The 27,581-nt window shown below is 43.4% G+C and overlaps 1 protein-coding gene across 1 annotated transcript; it reads left to right on the top strand.

Moving 5' to 3' along the window:
• The first annotated feature begins 419 nt into the window (after positions 1–419).
• On the top strand, positions 420–27,581 carry LOC145351339 (NACHT, LRR and PYD domains-containing protein 12-like). Its single transcript, XM_080200958.1, has 9 exons — positions 420–705; positions 6,122–6,288; positions 6,540–6,711; positions 6,901–6,966; positions 8,396–8,506; positions 8,634–10,374; positions 17,895–18,056; positions 19,780–19,904; positions 27,397–27,581. The coding sequence occupies exons 1-9, from the start codon at positions 420–422 to the stop codon at positions 27,579–27,581; spliced, it is 3,015 nt and encodes a 1,004-aa protein (XP_080057084.1).

The following is a 27,581-nucleotide window of genomic DNA, read 5'->3' as shown; positions in this document are numbered from 1 at the left end:
AAAGTCCTTCTTTAATAGATCAAAATGTAATCCCACCTCATCTCTGTTGTTTTAAATTTTAATGTAATTTCTGAACCGTCTCAGCTGGAGAGGATCAGATAAGAAGTAGAGAGTTGTGCCCTTATTCTGAAGAGACACGAATTTTAATATATGGTTGCAAACCCAGAACAGAACAAGACTGTCACATAAACTTGTGCATTTGAATAATAATCTGCCTTGATTCCAAACAGGGAAATATATGTATATATATATATTATATATATATAAATAAAATGGGAAATGCAACGAGTAAAAAGTTTACATTGCATCGCGAACAAATTGCCACGAACAAAAGTCCCCGAATGGTTAGGTGCAGTTGGCCGGGCAGCTTGGAATTGAACAGTCAACATGCAAACGAGTTGGATGCTCAGACAGCTAATATGCCAATCCATGGAAGCTTCGCTAAAAAAGACATTGCTACACAACCTTGTCTCGTTTCGGACAGCATGCCGAACGATGAACAACGTGGCAAGACACAGGGAAAACGTGAAAAAAATTACCCCACACAATGTTTCTCCCGCGGAACCAGCGGATTGCTGAGAAATGCTGCAGGTGAACACAATCCAATTGGCCCGCAGAGTTCAGGTCCGCCCAACAGAAACGAGTCATCTAACTGTTGTCAAGTTAAAAGCTCTACAGAAAGCGATATCCTTAACAGTTTCCCAGGTAGGACGATGACTTACTATATGATTATGCTTTGTCGAGATGCTGGCAAATGCATTTCCTGGCTCGCTGCATTTATGATTGAGATAGAAGAGATTCATCCACCAATTTAACAGATGGTCAATGAAGTTGGTTTGAGGTAGTGGTCTCCTTTAGATGAGAGCAAAATCTATTTCTACTAGATGGACACAGGCCCTTGGGCCCAACTCGAACAGGCTTCCTAAACTGAACTGGTCCCATTTGCCTGCGTTTAGTCCATATCCCTCTAAACCATTCCCATTCATGTACCTATCGAAATGCATTTTAGATATCGTAATTGTACTCGCCTCTACCACCTCCTCTGGCAACTCATTCCATATGCTCACCATCATCTGTGTAAAAGGTTTGCCATGGGTTCATTTTAAAATTTTCCCTCTCACTTCTAACCTATGCCTTATAGTTCTGGACACCCCAACGTCGTGGAAAAGACTATGGCTATTCACCTTATCCATGCTCCTCATGATTCTATAAAACTTTATAAGGTCACCCCTCATCCTCCTATGCTCCAGGGAATAAAGTCCTTGCATATTCAGTCTCGCCTGATAATTCAAGCCTTCCAGTCCCGTTTAAATCTTGTAAACCTTTTAACATCCTTTCTAAAGCATGGCGACCAGAATGGTATACAGTATTCCATGTGTGACTTTAACAATGCCTTGCACAGTTACAACAAAACGTCCCAATTCGTGCACACGATTCTCTGACCTACTAAGGCAAATGAATCAAACGACTTTTCATCATCTTGCCTACCTTTGGCGCCACTTTCAAGGAACTATGTACCTGCACCATTACATCTTTCTGTTTGACAACACCCCTCAATACCCGGCCCTGGTTTGCATGATCAAAATGCAACACCTCGCAATTATTTAAATTAAACTCCATCTACCATACCTCGACTCTAATCTGAAAAAAAATTAGAACATTTTGGAAAACCTCAACAGGTCTGACCAGCATCTGTGCAGAGAGAGAGTCCACTTTTGTAACAAGTTCATATTTTCCCCTTTCTTCCATGAGATAAATTTGTTTCCCACAGTCCTATTTCATGGCACTGTATATTTGACATTGATTGTTTAAAAAAATGCATACCGCATCAAAAGCACTGTCCACATTACAATTAGCTATTACCTTTGTTTCAACAATTCCAACAAGTTATGTAAACACGATTTTGCCGTTATGATTCCAGGCTGGCTTCCTAACGTATCTTGAACTTCTCTAAATGTCTATTGATTTTGCCCAGACCATAGTTTACATAAAGTTCTCTGCCATTTATGGTAAAGTCCGCAAAGAGATAGCTGAAAAAATTGTGGAGACATTGGTGATGATCCTTCAGGAGTCACTGGAGGCAGGGAGGGTGCCCGCGAACTGGAAGGTAGCTAATTTAACACCACTGTTTAAGAAGGAAGGGAGGCAGTAGGCAAAATTTCAGACTGGTTTGCCTGACTTCAGTCATTGGCATGATTTTAGAGTCCATTATTAAAGATGAGATCGCGTAGTACTTGGATGTGCATGGCAAAGTATGACTGAGTCAGTATGGCTTTGTCAATGGGAGGTCATATTTGACAAATCTGTTAGACTTCTTTGCGGAGGTAACAAGGAAGTTAGATAAAAGAGAACCTGTAGACGTGATGTGTTTAGTTTCCAGAAGGCCTTTGACAAAGTGCTACATAGGAGACTGTACAATAAGTTAAGTGCCCATGGTGTTAAGGGTAAGATCCTGGCATGGGGAGAGGATTGTCTGAATGGCAGAGGGTACAGAATGGGGATAAAGGGGTCTTTCTCAGAGAGGGAGCCGGTGCCTTAGGGGTCAGTTCTGGGACCACAATTTTCAGAATATACATTAACGATCTGGAACAAGGAACTGAAGGCACTGTTGCTAAGTTTGCAGATGGTACAAAGATATGTAAAGAGAGAGGTAGTATTGAGGAAGCAGGGAGGCTGCAGAAGGACTTGGACACGTTACGAGAATGGACAAAGAGATGACAGATGGAATACAATGTGGGAAAGTGTGTGATAATGCGCTTTGGAAGGAGGAATGGAGACAGACTATTTTCTAAATGGGAAAATTCTTAGGAAATCAGAAGCGCAAAGGGACATGGGAGTCCTTGTTCAAGATTCTCTTAAGGCTAATGAGCAGGTTCAGTCAGCAGTTAGGAAGGCAAATGCAATGTTGCACTCATGTCGAGAGGACTAGAATACAAGAGCAGGGATGTGTCTCTGAGGCTTTATAATCTCTGGTCAGACACGATTTGGAGTTTTGTGAGCAGTTTTGGGCTCCATATATTACGAATGATCTGCTGGCCTTGGGAAGGGCTGAGAGGAGACTCACAAGAATGATCTCTGGAATGAGGAACGGTTGAGGATTCTGGGTCTGTTCTCAATGGAGTTTAGAAGGATGAGGGGCGATCTTATTGCAACTTGCAGGATATTGTGAGGCCTGGCTAGAGTGGAAAGAATGTTTCCACTGGTATGAAAAAAAAACTAGAACTAGAGGGCACAACATCAAGCGAAAGGGACAATACTTTAAAACAGAGCTGAGGAGGAATTTCTTCAGCCAGAGGGTGGTGAATTTGTTGAACTCTTTGCCGCAGAATGCTGTGGAGGTCAGGTCATTGGGTGTCTTTAAGGCAGAGATAGATAGCTTCTTTAATTAGATTAATAAGAGGATGAGGAGTTATGAGGAAAAGACAGGAGAATAGGGATGAGAAAAACATCAACCACGATTGACTCGATGGAGCAGACTCGATGGGCAGAGTAGCCTAATTCTGCACCAATGTCTTATGGCCTTATAGAAGACCGGTATTTGTGCCACTTTTTGAACAAGGGTCTAACGTTTGCTATTCAATAGCCCCTTCCACCACGACTGACCTTAAGGGAGGCTGGAAGGTTATCACCAGTATCTTTGAAATCTGCACTGCCACTCCCCTTAGTTAGTCCACTTGCATGAAATTAATCATGCCCTACCATCTCATGATCTGAATGCAATTATAACATTTACAAGATCCCATTGCTCCAGTATAAATTCTGCTAGGTTACCAGTTACTTCCTCTCTCACTTGAGCCTGGGTACAATCCTCTTTCTTTGTAAAGCCCGATGCAAAAACTTTCTTTGTTTAACACCTCGTGTATTTCCGCTGACTCAATGTTTTGATCCCAAATTGACCCTATTCTCTCCTTCACCTCCCCTGTACAGTTACATGCTTTTAGAGGATACCCGGATTTCGTTATATGTTAGCTTCTCGTCTCTTTTCATTCTACTTACTTGCTTTTCTTCTTAGTCTTTTTGGCCAATTCCCTTCTGGTCATTCTATGTTCACCCCGAATCTCCATCATATGTTCTACCTAACAACTGCCACATGCAAACTTCTTTCTTCTCAACTTTGTCTCTTTCCCTCTTGTCATCCACGAAGTCCTGGGTTTATGTGCCGTGCATTTCCCTTTCAAGTGAATATATAATTTCGGTGCATGTAAGACTGTATCATTGAATGCATCCCAGTTTTCATTCACTGTCTTCTCTTCCAATATTTGATTCCAAATCATTCAACTCGGATATATCCTTGTCCCATCGAAGTTGGTTTTGGTACAAATAATTATCCTGCTTTAGATTGTTCCTTATCCATGCCTATGTCAAATCTAAACCTAAGGATGGAATCGTCCACTCTATCTCCATTTCAGGAACATTGGTAACCTTCTGACCTGCCGTCTGTTCTGGCAATCTCCAAAGGCAATCATTTTAGTTAACTTGCCGTCACAAAAACAATGTTAACATTGCCTCTGAAATGTTTAGATGAAACAAGAATTGCTATTTGCAGCAGTTAACAGAGAAGCATGATTAAACGGCAGCATTGGTGAGGCTTCTCTGGATTTTAAGAAGGTACTTGATAAAGTGCCACACGAGGGATTGGCTAACAAATGCAGCATATTGGACTTGAAGTCAACTTCTTTCTTTTTCATGGCGCAAGAACAGCAAAGATAATCACAAATTTTTAGAATTGTTATATTGCAGAAAGAGGCATTTGGCCTAACGTATCTGCACCAACATTTTGAATAAGGAATGCAATCAGTGCCATTCATCCACTTTTCCCCCATAACTCACATTCTTCCTTTCAGAGAAGATTTAAATTTCCTTTTCATTGCTTTGATTGAATCTGCCCCCACCAAGATCCCAGGCGGACCGTAACCATTCGCTATATGAAAGAACAAATCTCAATTTTGCTTCTATTGCTGATTATTTTCAATTTGTGCCCTTTCCTTTTGGATCATGAAATACATGTGATCAGTTTAACTCCATTTATTCTGGTCTGTTTCCCTCATTCTTCTCAGTAACTCTATCAAAACTCCTATCAGTTCTTTTCCATAAAAAACGTTCCAACCTTCTCCAATCTATCTTTAAAAAGCGAGTTATGCATTCCCAGAAACATTCTCTTCAACATATATCTTCACCCACTTTAATGAACGAATCTCTTTATTAATTCCTGTTTCCTAGACATGGATGCAGAATTCCAAATGAGGCTGCTCTATTCTCTTCCACAAGTACTACCTAACCTCCTTGTTCTTATAATTTATGCCCCAAGTAATAATTCCCAGGATGCTGAGTCTTTCATTAACCGCACTCTCAATCTGTCCTGCAAACTGGAATGACTGATGCACAGACCAAAACCGGTCACTCAGTGCCGGGAGTGGGATGTCCTCCTTCCGGGCCTTCTCCTGGGCCTAGCCAAATTGGTCGTTAACAGATGGAGGCAGTCGAGGGTGTCGATCGGCATAAATGCCTGCCTCTGTACCGCAGATACATCCACGGCCGGGTGGCCCAAGGGAGGGAGAACGCAGTATCCATGTGTTCCATTCAATGTCTGCAACCTAGGCACCATGGATGCTGGGGTGCATCATCACCATCGCGAAGACTTTCTTGGTGTAATTAAGTGAAGTTTCCTTTGTCATTTTGTCTTAGTTAAAGAGATCCACTAGAAGGTGTCATCTCATATTTCCTTTGTTAAATTTGTTGATTCTTCATGTTATTGAGAAGCGTATAGCCAAAGGCCTTGTTGCTCCAGCAACGCATTCAGCCTCGTAACCTTTTACTGAAAGGCGTATAGACCCAGGTCATTTTACTCTATCAACGCATTCAGCTTTTACTTTACACTATGCCGTATGTCATTAGTATGAACAATTGTTAGCCTCCTCCTATTAATTGCTGCTTATCGTGGAACGTGGTGAAAGGAAGGAACGTGCGCAAATAGCTGGTTTTTGTCCGCATGCTTATAAATATATGGCAATTTAGAGAAAATGTAGAGCATTTTTTTTAAGTTTCTGAACCTGTGTTATGAATGTAAATTAGATATCTCTCCATAAGTTTTGTGATACTACATAGTGTGGTTTGTTTGCAGACATTGACCCCTCAATAATTGAAATCCTGGCAAGTTACAGTGACCGCCAGTTGTACACGGTTACTAAATTCTACCGCCAGAGATTGGAAGAAGCAATTGAAGGATTTGTGGAAATTGTTAGTTTAGCGTTACTGCAGGAAAACATGCTCACCGAGAAGGAACACCAGGTACGCTGCTCGCTCAAAACTTCAATTAGGGGAACACTTATGCTTGTTTAAGGCACGCCTATGAATGAGACAATCTAAAGGAGAAAACATATATCTCACCCTTCACCCGCTTACAGTAAATTAAAATATTGTTTTACTTAAAGTCTTGAAATGAAAACAAATCAGACGTAATGATGTATGAATCAGGGCAATTACTAATACTACCGGAGTGACAAAGATGTGAAAACAACGTTGTATGTGTTTGGTCGCAGGTTATCAAGAGTATGGCAGACACTGGAGACAGATCGAAGGCTTCCAAGCAGTTTTTCAACACTGTCATGGATCACGGTGCTCAGTCAGGAAGAGCTATGTGGGTTACCTTCGTGAAATTCCGGGACGTCAAACCCAAATTGAAAAACATATTAACAGATATATACGAGAAAGGTGCTGTATAAATATGTCCTTACATGTGCAGTTCAATGCAATGACAACATTTATTTGGTCACCGATATTGATAGATTTTATTTTGTAATCACTCATGGAATGTGGAAGTCGCTGGTTAGGTCAACATCTATCTCCCATTTATTCACATTTATTGTCTTTGCACTAATGACTGAAAAAAAATGTTTACAGGTTTGGATCTACCGAAGGAAACTATCCTCAGCACGGTGGAATCGAAAGTGTCTCAAGATCTGGAAGGTAAGAATGATTATACTGAGAATAAATGAGAAGGAGAATAGGAAAGAAAATGAGATTGGAGGATGGGAAATTAATATGAATGGAAGGAAAGACCTATAGTTCGCACATTATTGTTTTTGAGGACGACACACAGCAAGGTTGCTGGTGGGATTTAAATACAGCCCTCACTGTATTGCAATATTTGTGGGCATAAAAATGTTAGCGACCGTTGTGAAAAAAAAAGTTAGGAACATCTGCTTCACTAATATTTTTGGGGGGAATGAAACCTGCTGTCTATCTACTCTGGAACATATGTGACTCCAGATCCACAGTGCTGCAGTAAACCTTTAACTGCCCTTTAAGTAAACCACTCAGATTAGGCAAAAAAATGTCGCCTTGCCAGTGACGACATGCAACCACTGAAGCATAGACCCATGGCATCCCAAATCGGTGCAAGAGAGACCATACGGCCCATCGCATTTGCACCCATTCCCTGAAAGACCCAGACGCAGGAGGAACGCAGACAATCACCCAGGTTCGGAATCGAGCCAAGGTCCCTGGCGCTGTGCGGAAGCAGTGCTGACCACTGCGCCACCCCTCCATTCGGTAAGATTTTTGTTCAATGAATGGATTTTGTTTTAAAGACCCATCAGAGATATGGCAAGTCTCACAGCAACATTGTCCATGACGAGCATTCTTAAATGCCATTTAGATTATGTGTTTAATTTTATCCGATGGATGTCGAAACTACAACGTCCCATAGTACTACAAATTTGGGACATTTTTTTTTTCGCCCGTCCAGCGCATTCAATGGAACAGGAAGCGGGCGAGAAACGGACGGATAGCTAACGGGCAGCCAGTATGAATCGCACTGCACGAAAGCCCGACGACCGTCCAGGAGGGTGGGAAGGGCGCGGTGGGAGTAAAGGGAGGATGTGCTCTGGAGTTTGTTTTTTGCCCACTCAGGGGGACTGCCTCAAGAGGCTGAAGAACTGTACAAAACGATTGAAAAATGCTGCAAAGTGTTTCTGAGCGTCACATTTAAACACAAAGGCAATTCCCCAGACACTTTTTAATTTAATTTCAGCCCATGGCCGGAAATTTCCGGCCGTTCACAGCGATGGGCTTCTCTGATCCCGCAGAAGTGAACGGATATTTGGCTTAACACAAAATTCTACATACGTGCATCCACTGTACCGAGGTTGCCACTAAAACCTAAAAGTAGCTTCGCCAAGCAGCTGCACCCAGATCCGTAAAAGCAGAGGGAGTACGAAAATTTGCTTTCATGTGGCCGCCGGAAGGGCAACATTGTGTTGGACTTTCAGGACTTTCCTGTGGGAGGAATCTTTCGGTGCCTCGGATAATGAGGGCCAGAGATAGCAAAAAAAAACGGGACGACAGTGGGAAGACACCCACTCCTTTACCCCCACTGTCTGCTTATTTTTCCCAGGCGCTCCCGCCGTAATTACGCGGAAAATAGGGATTCGAAATCGACTATTTCTCGCGAGATTTCCAGTGCTTCCAATTCGGGATCAGGCCCCAGCCCCATCCCCTACCCCCGGTAATGGAAAATTCTCTTCTTGATCTGTCGTCCAAACTAAATCATGGTAATCCACTGGTATCAAGGTTGGACATGTTACTCTTTTTTTTAATGTCAACGTTGCTAATATCATTAATTCCTCTTAAAGGTGTTCAAGAGGAGCATCGAAATCATCTTCGCGCAGAAAATGAGAGATTGCTGGTGAACGACATTCAAGAGAAGCAGACCCAAACATTCTGTCTATCGGAAAGATACACTGAACTGATAGTGGTTGCCAACGTCCGTGAGAGAAGACTCCTGGAACACGAGCTGTGGTCCAGGGGTAGGGACCACGAGGAGTGGCAAAGGAAACTGGTCCGGGACGAGCTGGAGAAAATCCGCATTCACCAACTGTTCAGAGATTGCTTCGGCAAGAGCAGCCTGGGGGGCACCGCGGTAGTGAGCGGGGTGGCGGGCATCGGCAAAACCACGATGATACAGAAGATCGTCCACGATTGGGCGGCTGGAGAAATGTACCCTCAGTTTGACTTCGTGTTTCATTTCAAGTTTCGGGACCTGAATATCCTCAGAGGGAAGACGAGTCTGAAGGAATTGATCCTGAAGTCATATCCGTACCTGGAGGAATCGATCCAGCGTCTGTGGGATAATCCCCGCAGTTTACTCTTCATCTTCGATGGTTTGGACGAGTTCAGGGTCAACATCGATTTTAAGGAGAGTTGCCAATGCATGGAAGCGGAGCGGGTATGCTTCGATCCTGAATGTCGCTGTGAGCTGGCTGACATTGTCCGCTGTTTAGTACAGCAGAAGCTCTTGAAGGATTGTTCGGTGTTGATCACCAGCCGACCGCATGCACTTGAATCGTTGGAGAAATCTGAGGTTAACCTCTGGGCTGAAATCTTGGGCTTCTTCGCGAAGGAGAGAAGGGAATACTTTCACAAATTCTATGGTTCTACAGACGTTGCGGAGGATGTGTTCCGCCAGGTTGAGCAGAACGACATCCTGTATACCATGTGCTACAACCCATCGTACTGCTGGATCCTCTGCTGCTCGTTGGCTCCCCTCGTGTCAAGCCCTCAAGCCGGACAGCAACTCCCCCGAACCATCACTCAGCTCTTCTCAAATTACATTTGCAACGTTTTGAACAATCACTCCCGAGAAGTCGAGAACCGGCGCGATATTTTACTCAAGACGGGCGAGATGGCCTTCGAGGGAGTCTCAAGTAAGACCATCGTGTTCAATCAAAACCACTTCAGTCAGCACCAGCTCCAACCTTCCCAGTTCATCTCTGGGTTCATGATGGAAATTCTGGAGAGAGACTACTCCGTCACCAACGCGGTGTATACATTCATCCACCTCACCGTCCAGGAGTATCTCGCCGCCCTCTCACCCTACTTGAGGACGGCTCCGGCAAATTTGGCTGAGCTGCTGGAGCAAGCCGACAGTCGGGATGATGGGCGATTTGACATTTTTTTCCGCTTCATTGTGGGCCTCTCCGCTCCCTGCACATCCCAGCCGCTGGTTAAGTTCCTGGGTGATTTCCAATACGAGGTCAAGTGCCAAGTGAAGGTCTGGCTAACACAGAAGGTCCAATCCCAGCTCTTAAGTGCACACAGCAAAAAGGATAGAAGGAATCTCATGAACATTTTCCACTATGTGTTCGAATCGCAGGATAAGATATCCCGGTTCATAGGTGACGGCAGCCTGACCGTTAAACTGGGTCACAGCAGTGAATCAAAGGCAATACGTCTGAATCCCGTAGATTGCTTTGTGCTTGCGACTGTCTTGGGTTCCTGTGACACCATAGAGGAGCTGGATCTGAACTACTGCTTCATACAAACTGAAGGGATTCACCGGCTCGCTCCCATTCTGCACAAATGCAAGATACTCAGGTACATGTTCTTAAAACAAGGGGGTATGTAATATGTTCAGATTTTCAACACAATACAAGCCGTGTCGCTGTTGATTGTTATTAAACTGCAATCCACATCGTGTTGTGTTGGTGTACACAGTAGACAAGGCCCATGACCGATTTCAGCTACTCCTGGCTAACTTCCCGTATCCCTAATGGAAAAAAAATGATTTATGGAAAGAAACCAATGTGTAAGGGAAAATAAATAGGTTGAATGAAAGGGCGCTGGATCTAATATCCCTACATTAGAGTAGAATGATATGATAGTCATATGGTTATTCGAGTGAAATTTGCACATCTTCGAGAAACTGAGTTCAGCAGAACTCATCAGCGAGGTTGGTTCTTTGTTTAAAGAGCAGGCACCTCTAGCTGGAGCCAAAAGCTTGGGTTCAAAACATTAAAAATACAAAATTAGTAATAAAGCAATTCTCTGTGTCCTGAGTCACTGCATATACAATGCATCCGTGACTTGGGGGAGACTACTATATTGCAGTTCTCTCATTCTCTCTGGAGAAAAGTCCCAGCTCCCTCAACCTTTCCTCATAAGACCTACACTTCAAACCAAGCAGCATCCTGGTAAATCTCCTCTGCACTCTCTCCAACGCTTCCACATCCTTCCTATAGTGAGGTGACCAGAACGGCACACAATATTCCAAATGTGGTCTCAGCAAGGTCCAGTATAGTTGCAGCATACCCCCATGGCTCTTAAACTCAAACCCCCTGTTAATAAACGCTAACACACAATAAACCTTCTTCACAGCTCTATCCACTTGAGTGGCAACCTTCAGAGATCTGTTTGTATGAACCCCAAGGTCTCTCTGTTCCTCCATATCCCTCAGAACCCGACCTTTGACCCTGTAATCCACATTCAAGTTTGTCCTACCAAAATGAATCGCCTCGCACTTATCAGTGTTAAACTCCATCTGCGACTTTTCTGCCCAGCTCTACATCCTTTCAATGTCTCTTTGCAGCCTACAAAAACCCTTCATCTCATCCACTACTCCACCAATCTTGGTGTCATCAGCAAATTTACTAACCCACCCTTCAGCCCCCCCTTCCAAGTCACTGATAAAAATCACAAATAGCAGAAGACCCAGCACTGATCCCTGTGGTACACCGCTGGTGACTGGCCTCCAATCTGAAACTTTTTCCTCCACCACCACCCTCTGTCGTCTATGAGACAGCCAGTTACTTATTCAATTGGCAAAATGTCCTTCTGTCCCACACCTCCTCACTTTCTTCATGAGCCTACCATGGGGAATCTTATCAAACGCTGTACTAAAATCCATGTATACAACTTCGTCTACACAGTTAGTTACCTCATCAAAGAATTCAATCAAATTTGTAAGACAGGACTTACTCCTCACGAAACTATGTTGGCTATCCCCGATTAAACCGCATCTTTCTAAATGGTTTTAAATCCTTTCTTTCAGGGCCCTTTCCATTAGTTACCAATCACCAACGTAAGACTAACTTGCCTATAATTACCAGGGTCATTCCGAATCCCTTTTCTGAAGAGAGGAACAACATTCGCCATTCTCCAGTCCTCTGGCACAGTCCCTGTGGACAGTGAGGACCCAAAGATCAAAGCTAAAGGCTCCTCAGTCTCTTCCCTTGCCTCCCAAAGTATCTTGGGGTGTATCCTATCTGGCCCAGGAGACTTATCGGCCCTCAGGTTTTTCAAAATCGCTAATAAATCTTTGCTCAGAACACACACCTCCTCCATCATTTCTGCCTGTATCACACACTCATCCTCAAAAACATGGCCCCTCTCCTTACTGAACGCGGAAGAAAAGCCTCACCTATCTCTTCTGACTCCATGTACAATTTCCCACTATTATCCTTGACTGGCCCTAACCTCACCCTGGTCATTCTTTTATTTCTCGTGGAAGAGTAAAAAGCCTTGGGGTTTTCTTTTATCCGACCCACTAACGACTTCTCATGCCCCCTTTTAGCTCTCCTAAGTCCTTAACTCATTCCTAACTACCTTGTAACTCTCAAGTGACCCAACTGGAGCTTGTTTTCCGTCCTTACATAAACTTCCTTTTTCTTCTTGACAACACATTCAACTTCCTCTGTGAACTACGGTTCCCTCACTCGGCCATTTCCTCCCTGCCTGCCAGGGACATCCTATCAAGGACAAGCAGTATTTGTCCCTTGGAAAAGTTCCACTTTTCGTTTGTGCCCATAGTTTCTGTTCCCATCTTATGCTCCCTAATTCTTGCCTAATTACCCCTGCCCCAATTATAACCCTTGCCCTGCCCTGTGACCCTATCCCTCTCCATTGCAATAATGAAGGACACCGAATTGGGGCCACTATCTGCAAAGTACTCTCCCACAAACACATCTAACACTTGACCCGGTTCATTGCCCAGTACCAAGTCCAATGCGGCCCCACCTCTTGTCAGATTACCCACATGCTGTGTCAGGAAACCCTCCTGCACACATTGTACAGAAATTGTCCCATCTGAACTATTCGACCTATAAAGGTTCCAATCAATATTAGGAAAGTTAAAGTCACCCATGATAACTACCCTGTGGCCTCCATTCCTATCAATAATCTGCTTTGCCATTTCCTCCTCCGCACCTCTATTACTATTTGGGGGCCTATAGAAAACTCCTAACAACGTGACCGCTCCTTTCCTATTTCCAACTTCAGCCCATATTACCTCAGTAAGATCACCCTCGAAATGCCTTTCAACAGCCGTTAAACTATTCTTGATTAACAATGCTACTCCTCCACCTCTTTTACCATCTCCCCTACTCTTATTGAAAGATCTATACCCCAGAACTGCCAACAACCATTCCTGTCCCTCTTCTAACCATGTCTCCATAATGGCCACAACATCGTGGCCCCAAGTACCAATCCACACTCCAAGTTCACCTATCTTATTCCTGATGTTTTTTGCATTAAAGTAGATACACTTCAACCCACCAGCCTGCCTGCCTGTACACTCCTGCAACCTTGAAACCTGCCTCAGTACCTCACGATCCTCAACACTGGCTTTTGGGCTACAGCTCATTTTCCAACCTCCCTGATAAGTTAGTTTAACCACCCCGCTCCCCCCCCTCAAGAAGAACCGCAGCAAATTTCCCTCCCAGGATATTGCTTGCCCTTTGGTTCAGGTGCAAACCCACCTTCCCCAGAATGTCCTGGTCCCACCTTCCCCAAAATGTACTCCAATTATCCAAGTCAATGAAACCCTCTCCCATACACTATCCCTGCAGCTACATGTTTATCTGCACTCTCTCCCTGTTCCTAAACTCACTCGCACATGGCACCGGCAACAGGCCAGAGATGACAACATGCTTTGTCCTGGATCTCAGCTTCCATCCTAGCTCCCTAAATTCCTGTTTTAAATCCCTATCCCTTCTCCTACCGACGTCGTTTGTACCAATATGCAGCACGACCTGCGATTGATCCCCCTCCCCATTAAGGATCTTGAAAACACGGTCCCAGACATCAAGAACCTTTGCACCCGGGAGGCAACATATCATCCGCGAGTCTCTTTTGCTGCATCAGAACCTCCTATCTGTCCCTCTAACCATTGCGTCCCCAATTACTATTGCTCTCCTGCTCTCCTCCCTTCCCTTCTGAGACACCGGGATGGACTCAGTGCTGGAGATCTGGTCTCTGTGGCTCATCACTCGTTGGTCGTCCTCCTCAACACTATCCACTGGATGAGGGGAACAACCACAGGGGGTCCCCGCAGTGGCTGCTTCCTTCCAGCCCCTCTCACCGTCACTATCTATTTTCATTCTTCGGAGTATCCAAACCCTGAAGCTTTTATCTATGATCACCTCTGCATCCTGAATGATCCAAAGTTCAACCAGCTCCAGCTCCAGTTTCCCTAACGCGGTTTTTGAGGAGCTGCAGATGGATGCACTTCCCAGAGGTGAAAACAGCAGGGACACTAACCGCGTCCCTCACCTCAAACATCCTGCAGGAGGGACATTGCACTGCCTTTCCTGCCATTCCCTCAAGATAAAGAGAAAAAAAATGGCCTGGTATTCCCTCGCCCCCTTAAGTTAGAGGAATAAACGAAAAAAAAGAAAGCTTACTTGCTCTTTTGTTTTAGGTTAGAGGAGGGGGAGGGTGGGAGACTCTAGACGTGTTAGCGGATGTCTTGCAAATGAGTGCTTAGATAATCGTGGGGTTCAATGCGCAATGTTCAGTTACACTTCTTGGCAGGGTGTGCAGTGGTTGGAGGAGAAGCTGGTTGTGATGCCAGTATTGCCAAGCGCCCCTTCGCTATGAACGCTCGGCCTCAGCTTTCTTGCATCGATGAAACTATAAGTGTTCAACTCCTTTCCGGATGCTTCTTCTCCATTTTTGGTGGTCATGGGCCAGAGATTCTCACTTGTCGCTCGGGATATTGCATCTTTTTCAGGAAGGCTTTTAGGATGTCTGTGACGATTTTCCTTTGTCCTCTGGGGCCCACTTGCTGACATTATGACAGTAAGACCTGATCTAAATAATGTGCGTAATCCTGAAGCGCTCTGGATCTATTAAGATGGAATGGCTTCACGCATTGTATCAAACACATTGTACGCGTTATCTACTGCACACAATTTGGAGTCAAAATGTCTGTATAAGAACAAAGAACTAAGAGCAAAATCAGCCCGGGAAACAGGCCCTTCGGCCCAACGAGCCCGCACCGCCATCTCAACACCAGTAGTCCCCCTCTCCACCCGCGACCCCTGTCTAATGTTTTATGGCCATGCAGGTTGAGGGAAACTGATTTAGGGACAATTTATTCCTGCCAATCAGCCTAATAGCACATCTTTGGAGTCTGGGAGGAAACCGGAGCACCCTGTCAAAACCCACGCAAGCACGGGGAGAGTGCGCAAACTCCCACAGACACCGGCCCAAATCCATGTGTCTGCACAGCAATCAGCGATAGTCACTGAGCTGTCGTCTTGCCCAGTATGTTGTCCAGTTTAGGCACACACTGACGACATGAAGCACTAGGCCAATCTCGAACAACCAAGAGCAGCCTCAGTACGACCCATCGCTTGTATGCCCCTCGTTGGACACGAGGTGGACCGACTTAAAACGTGTGAATGAAAAGAGAAAAACATTATTATCATACCGCACCGATTTACATTACCAGAGACGCTCCGATGCTAATGACCCTTATTTAAAACAATCTCCTATATCCACCCATCTCCAACCCATGCTTCATAATACTTGGGATTTTTTTTTACCTTACTTGAATCTGAAATTATTTATTGATTTTCTTTTGCGGACGAATATGCAGCAATTGTTAAGTAAATTTCAACATCTGCCTCGCTCAAAAAAAAAACAAAATTTTCAGCTGTATTCCAATGACAATACTCCAAGCCATCCCTACGATTATATATATATATATATAAATTTTATATTTACTGAGCTTCCTCCATCATTTGCGACTGCAGTCTGCTAAACTTACTTGGAAGAGCCGCTCTGATATGCTCCTAATACATTCTGACATTTTTTGAACATTATGCAACTGTCCAGAAATCATTTCAATGATTAATTTGTTAGGAGGATTTCTTGGCAGTTCTCAAAGTGAATAACCTCAGATCCGTCTAAATAAATTGCTGCTTCCATTCTTAGGCTCCTTTCTAATAATCTGACGGACTCGGGCATGGAGATTCTCTCTCTCTGTCTCAGGAAATCAGACTGTAAAATCGGAATCCTGGAGTAAGTATCATCATTGATGCCTTACTGAGCATAACATTGTCTCGAACTTAGATAATTCAAATAATTGAACAAATTATCTATGCTGACTTGAGTGACTGACACAAAACATTGAAGACTGCAATGGAACTCATTGAATTAATATACAGGGAAGTCAATACATATGCATTCTGTTTCATAATAGAATGACAAATATTACTTCAAAGAAAGGTAATATTCACTCAACATTTCCAACGAAATGTCGCGATGTTGGATACAACAACCATTGAAACTAGAAACGCCACTGTACAGAGAGGCCACTCGGTCCATTGAGTCTGCACCGACCCTCCCTATCACCATTGGTAATGCATAGCTAATCCTTCACTTTCTTGGACAGTAAGGTACAATTTGGCATGGCCAATTTTTCTCCACCTATAAACATTCGGATTTTGATGTTGGGTGGGGGCGGGGTGGGGGGTGGAGGGATCAGAAAACACACTTAGAGAGGGGGAGAAAGTGTAAACTCCACATAGTGACCCAATAACGGAATCGAACCAATGTCTCTGGCGCTGGAAGGGAGCAGTGCTAGACAATGTGCCGCTGTGCACCCTGAATGTTAGCAAGCATTAGTTGACTTGAAGTAGCGGTCATCCATAGCAACAGATACAACATAACAGTTCATGCCTTTCCTGGCCTCCGTCCAAACATGAATTAATGTCCACTTTAATTCATCCAGTTTGCACTTGACGTGAGCAAAACTGTGCGCACAAAGGGTAAAATTAATGCAAACCAGATCAATTTGGTGAGATCATTCTCACCCTATTCCCATACGTTTCGCTCAGTTGATGGCTTGCAAGCTGCTCCCTCTAAGTCGAAGAGAAACGCTTCTCTTGGGGCTTTGGTTGGATGAGAAATAATGCCCGAAGTAGTAGATACAGTATAAGGAAAGCATCTTGTGACATAAGAAGCAATACTGGAATTTGAAGGCATGAGAAGTTTGAGAACCTAACGGCAGTATGGCAAAGGATTTTCAGAAGCCCCAGACAGCCTACGAAAAAGATATTCCAGAGCTGCAGAGCTATTGCAGTTTTTCCAAAGATGTTGTTCCTGGAATTTTCGGGATAGTGTAGCAATGTGTGGGCAAGATTTTAAAGTCGCATTGAGATGCAACTCCTTTGGTATCGAATGCCGTATGGAGCTTTGGTTCCTGGGACGTTGGTTTTAGTCTGCAGAAACAGTAGAATTCCAATGCGATAATTCCTGGGATATTGGATGGAGTTTGAGAATGTTGTCTCTAAGCTTAAATGTGGTCTGTGGCGGTTGCTTAGAATTATTAAACGCGGCATGAAGCGATCAGTGTAGATCAATTATCATGCGTTGATTGTTAATCAACAGCGTCTTAACATGGAGTTTTCACTGCCTCTTAATTGATAATTCTACAAAGTTCATTCTGATTTTCTTTCCCCATTCCGAAACTTCAGAGTTATGTCAACATGCTTGAAGTGGACTGAAAACAAATTACTGCCCTTTAATAATATAGACTTTATTTCAAGAACTTGGTTTGTTTCTTCACACAACAAATTGTAAAAATATTGACTGTTGGTCAAATAACTTCACCGACTACGTCAGCTGCATAGATGTTCAAGACTTTGAAAAGGTGATGTGATGTACATGATTCACCTTAATGTGAGCTTAATATGACTCGATGCCCTTGATGATTGTCCACTCTTGCAGAAGGGTTCTGCATAGGTCGTACAGGTGCAATGCGTCTCCTGTTCCAGTTTTGGTAAGACAATGTATTTATATTTATATTGTATATAATATATAATCCTCTATAGGTTGAACATCAATGGACTTACAGACAATTGTGCCGAGACGCTAGCTGCAGCTGTCGCCGTCAACCAGTCGCTAAGAGAATTGGATCTGCAGCGAAATCGCTTCCGAACTGGTGCACCCTTCTGTCGACTGATACGATCCTGCATCACTCTGCAAAAAATCTCGTAAGTATTTCTGTTATGTTTTACTAACAGGATGATATAGATAGGGTGCCCATTTGGCCAGAAGACAGGGGAATATAATTCAAATCAGTAAAGTGTGAGATGATGCATCATCAAGTGAAGGGAGTACACGATGAATGCCAGGAAGTGCAGATACAGATAGGTGTGCCTGTACATCCCGGAAGGCAACACGGCAGATAGATCAGATAGTGAAGTTGACATATGGGACATCCGCTTTCATTAGCTGGAGCATAGAGGATGAAAGCAGGGGTGTTTTGGTGGGCCTGCAATAACAACAACAACAATCTCTTGCTGGCCTACAGCTAGAGTATTCTGTGCAGTTCTGGTTGTTGTAAAGGATGTGATCACACAGAAGAGGCTACAGAACAGATTCACAAGGACACGGCATGAGCTAAAGCGTTTCAGCGAAGGAACAAGGCTAGTTAGGCGGGAACTGTTTTGATCAGAACACAGAAGGCTGAAGGGGGCAATATTACTGAGGTGTTTAAAGTATTGAAGGCCATTGATTGAAGTGAAATAAGAAAACTTAGAGTTTCGAACAACCTTCCAATCTTTTAACATTGTGTTTCCTTCTCAAACGTTGTTCAAGGTTGAGCTGGAATCAATTCAGCGGAGAAGAGAAAAAGATCCTTAGGGCATTACATCAATCCAGGGAAGGACTCGCAGTACTCGTCTAACTGAAGCTTAATAACCATGTAAAGACGTGACGTTCATTTAGTACCTTCTCAAATGAAAAATGCAGCTTTTTTTTTCATTCACATTTTCGTGAACAACTGCTCAATGGGAAATTATGCTGGGAAACCAGAGAGTAGGGCCATTAAGACTCAGATACAGAGTAGACAGAGTGTGGTTGCTAATAAAAGAGGTCTGGTGGATGGAAGTGCATTTGTTTAAATGCGAGAAGTGTAACAAGCAATGCACATTAACTTAGAGATTGGATGCATATTTGGAAATACAATGTTGGTGCTATTGCAGAGACTTGTTCAAGGGATGGAAAGGGCTGGCAGATTAACGTTCCAGGATACAGGTGTTTCAGACGGGATAGAGAGGGATGGAAAAAAGGCAGGGGAGTTGCGCTACTGGTTAAGGATAATATGACAGCTGCACTGCGGGAAGATACCTCTAAAGGCTCATACAGCGAGGCAATATGGATAGAGTTCAGGAAAAGGAAGGATGCAGTCACAACGACAAGGTTTTACAATAGGTCGCCCAAGAGCCAAAGATAGAGGTACAGATATTGAGGCAGATTTTGGCAAGGTGTAAAACTGGAAAGGATATAATGGCGGGCGACTTTAAGTTCGCCTATATTGACTACTTAGTGGTAGTGCGTGGATGGGGCAGAGTTTATAAGGGGCATCCAGGAGGGCTTCTTGACGCAGTATGTCTGTAGTTCAACTAGGGAAGGGGCCGTACAGGACCTGGTATTGAGAAATAAGCCTGGCGAGAAGATCGACGATCCAATAGGGAAGCAGTTCAGAAACAGTGACCACAATTCAGTAAGCTTTAAGGCAAAAGCTGATGGATGAAGATAAGTGCAGCCCCCAATTTAAGGTGCTAAATTGGGAAAAGACTCATTACAACAATACTGGCAGGGACTGAAGAATGTATATTGGGGACCGATGTGTGAGGCCAAATCAACAATTGGCATGTAGGAGGCTTTCAAGTGTGAGTTGATAGGATTTCAGGACTGGCACATTCCTTTTAGCATGAAGGATCAGTGTGGCAAGCTTTGGGAACCTTGGATAAAGAGAAATGTTGTGAGACCAGTCAAAAAGAAAAATGAAGCTAGGAGACTGGGAATACACAAAGCACGATTAGAATACAACAAACGTACAAAAATCTTAAGCAAAGAATAAGGAGGGCTTCAAGGGGACATGAAAAGTCATTAGTCAGCAAGGCTAAGGAAAATCCCACGGCTCTTTATAGATGTATAAAGAGAAGAGGGTAGCCAGGGATAGGGTTGGCCACTCAAGGAGAGGGGAGGAATCTATTCGTGGACCCACAGGGATTTGGTGAAGTATTAAATGATTACTTTGAGCCAGTATCCACTAAAGGAAGGGCTTGATGGATGATGAATTTGGGAAAGTGTTTGGAGATAGTAATTACAGGCCAGTGAGCCTTACATCAGTAGAAAGGAAAATGTTTGAGAGGATTCTGCAAAACAGAATTTCCTCCCAATTGGAAATTAGTGGCGTCTAAGCGAGAGACAACTTGGTTTTGTAAAGGGGAGGTCATGCCTCACTAATTTGACCTGTTTTTTGATGAAGTGACGAAGATGATTGATAAGGTTAGGGCAATGGATGTTATGCACATAGACTTCAGTAAGGCTTTTGAAAAGGTCGCTCATGACAGACTGGTGAAGAAGTGGAAGTCACATAGAATCAGAAATGAGCTGATACAGAATTGGTTCTGTCACAGAAGACAGATAGAAGCGGTGGAACCATGCATTTCTGAATGGAGGGCTGTGGTAAGTGGCGTTCGTCAGGGATCAGTGCTGGGACCTTTGCTGTTTGTGATATATATCAATAATTTGGAGTAAAATATAACTAGTTTTATTAGTACGTTTGCAGACAACACAAAGTTTGGTAGATTTTCAGAGAGCGATGAGGGCTGTCAGGGGATACAGCAGGATATAGATCAGTTGGAGACTTGGGCGGAGAGATGGCAGATGGAGTTTAATTTGGACCAATGTGAAGTAATGCATTTTCAAAGGTCTAATACAGATAAGAAATATAGAGTAAATGGGCACAGGGATCTGGGTGTACAGTACACATGCCACTGAAAGTGGCACTACAAGTTGAGAAGGTAGTGAAGAAGGCATACAACATGCTTGATATCATCGGCCAGGGCACTGAGCTTAAAAAATTGGCAAGTCATTTTGCAGCTTTATAGAACCTTATTTAGGGGATGCTTGGAATATATAATGTTCAATTCTACCAGACGGATGTGGAGGCTTTGTTGAGGGCACAGAAAAGATTTACCAGGATGGTGCCTGGTATGGAGGGCATTGTTCTGACGTTTGAAGGGCTGCATGATAGAAGGCTATAAGATTATAAGGAACATGGACAGTGTGTATAGTAAGAAGCTTTTTCCCAGGGTGGAAGGGTCAATTACTAGCGGACATAGGTTTAAGGTGCAATGGGCAAGTGTTAAAGGAGATATACGAGGCAAGTTTTTTTTTTACACAGAGGATGGTGGGTGCGTGGAACTCGCTGTTGGGGGAGGTAGTGGACGCAGAGACGATAGTCAGTTTTAAGGGGTGACTTGACAAATACATGTATCGGATGGGAATGGAGGATATGGTCCCCTAAAGGATAAGGGTTTTTCGTCCAGTCAGGCAGCATGGTAGTTGCAGGCTCGGAGGACCGAAGGGCGGGCTCTCGTATCGTCATTTTCTTTGTTCTTTGTTCTTAAATTGCAATGTAAAGTTTTGAAATACCCACTCATATTGGGTGAATGATTGTACATGGCCAAATTGGTTGAGGAAAAGCACTAAATTGTGTTTTTTTTTTAAATGATACATTTGGTCAATGTTTTCTTTAATTAAAATGTGAACATGACAGAAACAGGGCCAATTAAGGATCAACCATATCCATCACTCAGGCCAAGATGGTATTAGCGTGCAGTGCGCACCTGTTGAAATCACTAGTTTAATCTCCCAAACCAAGACTCGGTGGCCAAGTGCGTCGGTCTAGTCGACTGAAAAACTGGTGTGGACCAGATTGGTGCCTGCAGCACTAGGATGGATAGTTCCCCATTTCGTCAGTAGATATTTGTTGCTGCCTTCTTGCCCCACCCTTTTTAGAGGTTGTAGTGCTAGGAGTCTGACAAATCTTCGGGAAGTCAACTGATGGATAATCACCTGGGCATTGATTCCAACTCTTCAAACAGTTTGTGGTCCACACTGCATCAGATGACTAGTAATTTCTACTAGCTAAATAGTGGCAAGATCCTTGTCTTACAGCCACATGTGTTAACCAGTAGCACAAGTGAACTATTCCAAAACACTCAAATTAGGCTATCCATCGCGAATACTTCAGATCTTAACCTCATCAGAACCAGGGCTGTCTGTACTCTAACTCCGGATAATTTCAATTCATACACTACTTCTATATTGGTTGAGCTGTAGTGTAATTTCTTCATTCATAGATCATAGAACATTACAGCGCAGTACAGGCCCTTCGGCCCTCGATGTTGCGCCGAACAGTGGATCCAATCTAATGACCCTCTAACCTAAACTATTCCAATATTATCCATATGTCTATCATTCACCTCCTTCAGTATCACAGGTACGACAAGTCGGACCCTCTTAGAGTGTCTGAATACGTTTAAAGAACATATGACCAGTACACTGTTTCATGGTAGAAGAGGTGCCTGTATAGTGTTACTCTTACTGGGGTAGCAATTCAAAGTCCCACGGGAAGATTCCACCAACCGGAATACAAATCGCACCATGGCAAATAGTGCAGTTTGAATTTAATAAAAAAAATCTAGAATCAAAAGTCCAGTTATGACAATGGAACAATTGTCGATTGTTTTAAAGAAAACATCTTTTTTCACTAATGCCCTTTAGGGAAGGAGATAACACGCCTTATCTGATTTGGCGTACACGTGACTCCAGAATCACAGCAATCTGGTTGAAATTACCATGACGTTTCTCGTTCGTCAACAGTTCATAATTATCCAGTGTTATTTGTATTTGCTTAACTTAGAGTCATTGGAACCAAACTGATTTTACAAATGCAAATTTGATTGCCAGCACAGATTGCACGCAGATCCCCTCAACAATACTTGGAGCCCCAGTATCCTAAGGCTAAGGGGTTTCAAAGGGTACGACAAGTGTGGCTAAACTCATGACAATTTGACAAGAGTTTGGAACTAAATTGTCTGCAGGGAAGTTCCAAACAAAAAATCTCGGTCAACGGTTCGTAAAGCAGCATTTGATCGATGTATTGTATTTCGCAGTTTAATTGTATTAAATTGTGCAGTAAGTACATAACAGAGGAAATGTCTTTTCTGCAACCTTATTAATACAATTTCAATATCAATGATCATAAAATTATATATATATAGATGTCCTTGTGCGGCAAAGTTCATCTTGTTTGCTTGTGTTCGCAACGTGTAATCTTGAAAAGATTACACGTTGCGCTCTGCCGCTGATACTGATTCGAGTGATTGAATGAGTCATATTCCTAACTCAGCTGGTTAATAAGCAAACCCGGATAAAGATCACATACAACCCACAATAATAAACAGGAACTTCACCCTGTTCTCTGGTGTGGATTTCGACCTTAATAAAGCGTGACGTCAATCGGCCTTGAGTGTCATGATACACCAGTAATAGAAATACAATTGACCAAAAGCCAAAACTGAGAATGACCATCGGATGGTCTCCAACAAATTAGTCTGTGCAGTATGTGCGGTGTTTTCCGACATGCTGTTTCCTGTTAAGCAAAGAAAAACTGTTGGATGATTTAAGAAATGAAGATCCTCAAAGGGATACTGCAGCAGACTAAAGCGAACATCAGAGGAAAGACAAATAAGAAAGAATCAAAAGGAAGTGAGATTAAATAGGTCGATTATGCACCTTATTCCCTGCAGTACCAATGGACACAGAAGCCCTTCATGGTGCCGGCAGGCGCCACTTGCTTACTTTCATATATAAACCGGTGTCTTGCACGTGAGTGCCCAGTTCTGAGCTTCATTTGCAAGAACTGAATTCACAATCGTATACGGTAGACAAGTAAAAATTACTCTTTATTGACTTGTTACGTTTAGTGATCATGTTATAAAGTCAAACTGTCAGCAATCACTCAAGTAGCAGTTTAAGGCTAGATTCAACCATGATTCGAATAGCTGACTTGCAGGCATGAAATTAATTGTCTAATTCAAATTTACATTCTTCATATGTATTGCAATGTTAAGCAAAAGAGCGTGTTTCATGCTAAATTGGCCACCAGCTAACAATATTTCAGCACTGTTTTAAATAATTCCAGCATCACACTAAGTGATCGTATAATCCTAATCATGTCGCATACTATCAGAACAGGTTTTAAAAAATGGGAACGTTACATACAATACTGAACAATAGTTGCTCCAACATAAAGGTCTCCTTAAAAATTCAGCCATGCGTTACCTTTAATAAACACATGGTGGCGCTCCTAGATCTGTTCAGAGGTGTTTGTGATTGCGTTCACTGTCAACTGCTGTCCAGGAAGAATACCGAGAACAACAATCCGTAATCATTGGATCTGCATATAGAAATTTCTACCCTTGTTAAATTGCTTGTGCTTGAATATTGATTCCGGTACTGCCACGATTGGGAAAACAATTTTCACTACATGACGAACTCTCGACCTTGTACTGGAGTTTCCAGAAATTGGCGATGGCTCTCCTGGGCTCTGCAACAAGCAACATCTTGGAGAAATACCACAGTGTTATTCAAAATATATGATAATTTTAAGTTTTCTTTGTCTGATATTGTTGAAATTGAATAAAAGTAATTGCTTGAATGGTTGAGACAGTTGGAGACAGGAAAACATGTGATGGGATCTCATGCACTAAGCTCAGAGTTGCGACTCACTGTGAGACAAAACTTCCCTGTCAGTCTGTCATAACCAATAAAACCGTTGATATTAGCATTTGGTTCACCGAACTTATCTGCCTCACATTTCCTGAGACTTCAACTGCAGATAATACATCAGTCGAGCTTTGTTGTCTTGAATCAATTGTTAACCCAATGAAAACCGGTCGGTAAATGGCTGGCCAGCAGGTTTCAGCTTTTATTCATTTCTGCAGCTCGCTGCACTAATTTCCTTTACGTATATTTGTTGATTTTCATATTGCTACCAATCCACTATTTGTCACAATATGGGGCATTTGTGTAGCTCACTTCCTTTGACTAAGCTTGAATTTATGAATGTGCTCATGTTTCTAATTGACGTTGAAGAAGCTTAAATCAGGCTTTTGAAAACTACCTATTTTGATAATACTTTGGATTTTTCTATGACATGGAAGTCTCTTTGAACGCACCTATAGCAAAGTGTGCATTTTAACAGTGCATGTGATTGCCTCAGATTACATTTTAAAATTGAAATGTAAGTGTACTGAGAAGTAATTGATCCGTCCTTAAATGTACCAATTGCATGTGTGAAACTAACCACGTCGCCCTCGACGCCCGCGGTGCTATCATAGGTGTACTAAAGGAGCCCATTAATTGCATACAGCATATTATGCGCAAACAGAACACATAACCATCGAAACGTTTATTTTGTTTTTGGATTAAGAAGACAATTCCAATCGAAATGGCTGCCATATGATATTAATGGTAGATTTTTAACACCTCAAATCTTCTAGGGATGAACAAGAGAATGCCCTGAAATATTTTTCACTGAAAGCGGAAGAGGACATGACTCTCTTCCAGTCGGTTGCATGCGAACACCGGCCCGTATTAAATATCTCGAAACTATGAAGCGAGATCAGTGGTAGTCCATTCCACATTCGAGACCGTGGCACGAGAACAGGAATTAGCCACATGGAGCATCAAACTCCTAAACAGACTTAATTCTACCAGCCATTGCGTTTATTATACAAAATCAGCAGTCGGCTGTTCAACTGCATGAGCTTGTTTTACAGGAACCGAAGTGAGCAATTTAACCCCTGCAGCTTGCTAATGAGAGGAATTATAATTTTGGATCGAATCTGGAAAAAAACCAATGGAGTCTTTTTATTTTATCTTTATTTTATTTTATCAATTCGAATCAAAAAATGTCAATTCAAATTCAGTCCAGTTATGGTCATCACATGAGGGACCTCTAGATATTGAGAAAACGGCAGGCAAGCAACGGTCTTAAATGTCCAAATCAGGATGGGGACCAATAAAACAAAATGCCTCAAACCCTTTTCAGACCAGGCAACACTTGTGGGGAGAGAAGAAATTTAGGATTTGTGTCCGGATGACTTGTCTTCACTGCACGTCAGTGAATTGGAGGAGGAATTCTAGGTAATGGTGCCTCCTGTGTCTGTTGTCTAAGTCCTTCCAGGTACCAATGATCGAAGGTGTAGTCTCAGGAGTCTTGCTGAGTTCCTGCAGTGTACCCTTTAGATGGTACACACTGCTGCCCCTATGCATTGCTGGTAGTGGAAGTTCGATTTTACCATTTTGATTCGAAGGGCCCGATTACACGGGCGTGAAATCACGGTAAATTCAGCTGTCGGGCGTGTAACGTGATCTGCACTCAATTCCAAGCAGATCGCATTTTTACCGACACCCAATTTGTGCGCGGATCCGGTCTGTGCCCCAATTGGACGGACCGATGATTTCATTAGCATGCAATGAAATCGATTTAATGAACTGTGCGCCAAACTCTACCGCCGAACCCCACTTTACGTACTTCGGGTCTATTCGGCATCCGTGCTATAAGTGACCTGTTAAATAAAAGTCGGAAACCGACGTTTCCTCAGTGTGGGTTGGCGGGAAGGTAGGTGCATGGCGGCCGGAAGCTCTTCCCAGTGTGTTGTAGCCGGAGCAATTCTGCTGTCCCAGGTTAGTGGTGGCTCTGCCAGTATGTGTGGGGGTGGGGGGGGGCGGTGTTCCATGTGCCTATATTAATAAAAAAGCTTGAAAGTCCCTGGCTCCACTATCACAGCAGGCAGTGCATTCCACACCCCAACCACTCTCTTCATCCTATCAGCCTGTATCACACTCTCATCCTGAAAGACATGGCTCCTGTCCTGAGTGAACACTGAAGAAAAGTATTCATTCAACGCCTCTCTTATCTCTTCTGAAGGATGAAGGATTCACACAAAGTGCAGATGGCTCTGCTGCAGCCCCTCAACGATACCAGTAGCTGTGACAATGTGGAGTACGTGGCTGGGGGGATTGGGGGGCATGGGGGGTGGGGTGGGGGCTGTGATTGTTGATATGCGTTGCATGACTCCAACACTCATTCATCCCCAGCTCCACCCCCCCCCCCCCAAATCCACCCCCCCCCCCTCCACCCCCGCCTTTTAGAGTGATGAGATAGCTTTCCCTATGCAACCTATCAATCTTGCTGTTCTTCTGGTTGCTGCTGGAGCTAAGAAGGGGGAACTTTACCTTGTAGATCTGTTGGGCACATTTTGTTTTTGTTAAACATGTCTTCAGTTTAAAGGAAAGAACTTTAACCAAACAGAAAAGCCCAGAAAAAATACACATTTTAAATGTGTTTTTAGTCAATCAGAGTACAATAGGAGGAATGTGAGGCGGGCAGTGGGTTTGAGTGAGGCAACATCAGTAGGTAGCAGGCTAACTCGCCCACTTCTCCGCTTTCTTTGTCTTAAGCGCCCGGACGCTCTGATTCAGACGTTTTTCAAACTGCGCATGAGCAGTCCAGAGCTCCGATCGTTCGGGCAGCACTAAGCCCCGCCCACAACGTGGACCTGACCGGAGCCGGCAAAAAGCGGATGGGTGCGCTGGAACCAGGATTCCGGACTGGGATCCGTTTTACGTCGGGATCCGGCCCTTAG

The sequence above is a fragment of the Carcharhinus amblyrhynchos genome, chromosome 13 (genome assembly GCF_965287045.1).
Source record: "Carcharhinus amblyrhynchos chromosome 13, sCarAmb.v2.hapA, whole genome shotgun sequence".
Lineage (NCBI taxonomy): Eukaryota > Metazoa > Chordata > Chondrichthyes > Carcharhiniformes > Carcharhinidae > Carcharhinus > Carcharhinus amblyrhynchos.
This window is presented reverse-complemented; position numbering and strand designations above follow the sequence as displayed.

Coding starts and splice junctions, on each gene's coding strand:
- LOC145351339 (XM_080200958.1), top strand. CDS start 420: ATGCCAATCCATGGAAGCTTCGCTAAAAAAGACATTGCTACACAACCT. Junction 6,289..6,539: donor TCACCGAGAAGGAACACCAG/GTACGCTGCTCG, acceptor GTTTGGTCGCAG/GTTATCAAGAGTATGGCAGA. Junction 10,375..17,894: donor CACAAATGCAAGATACTCAG/GTACATGTTCTT, acceptor AATCCTCTATAG/GTTGAACATCAATGGACTTA.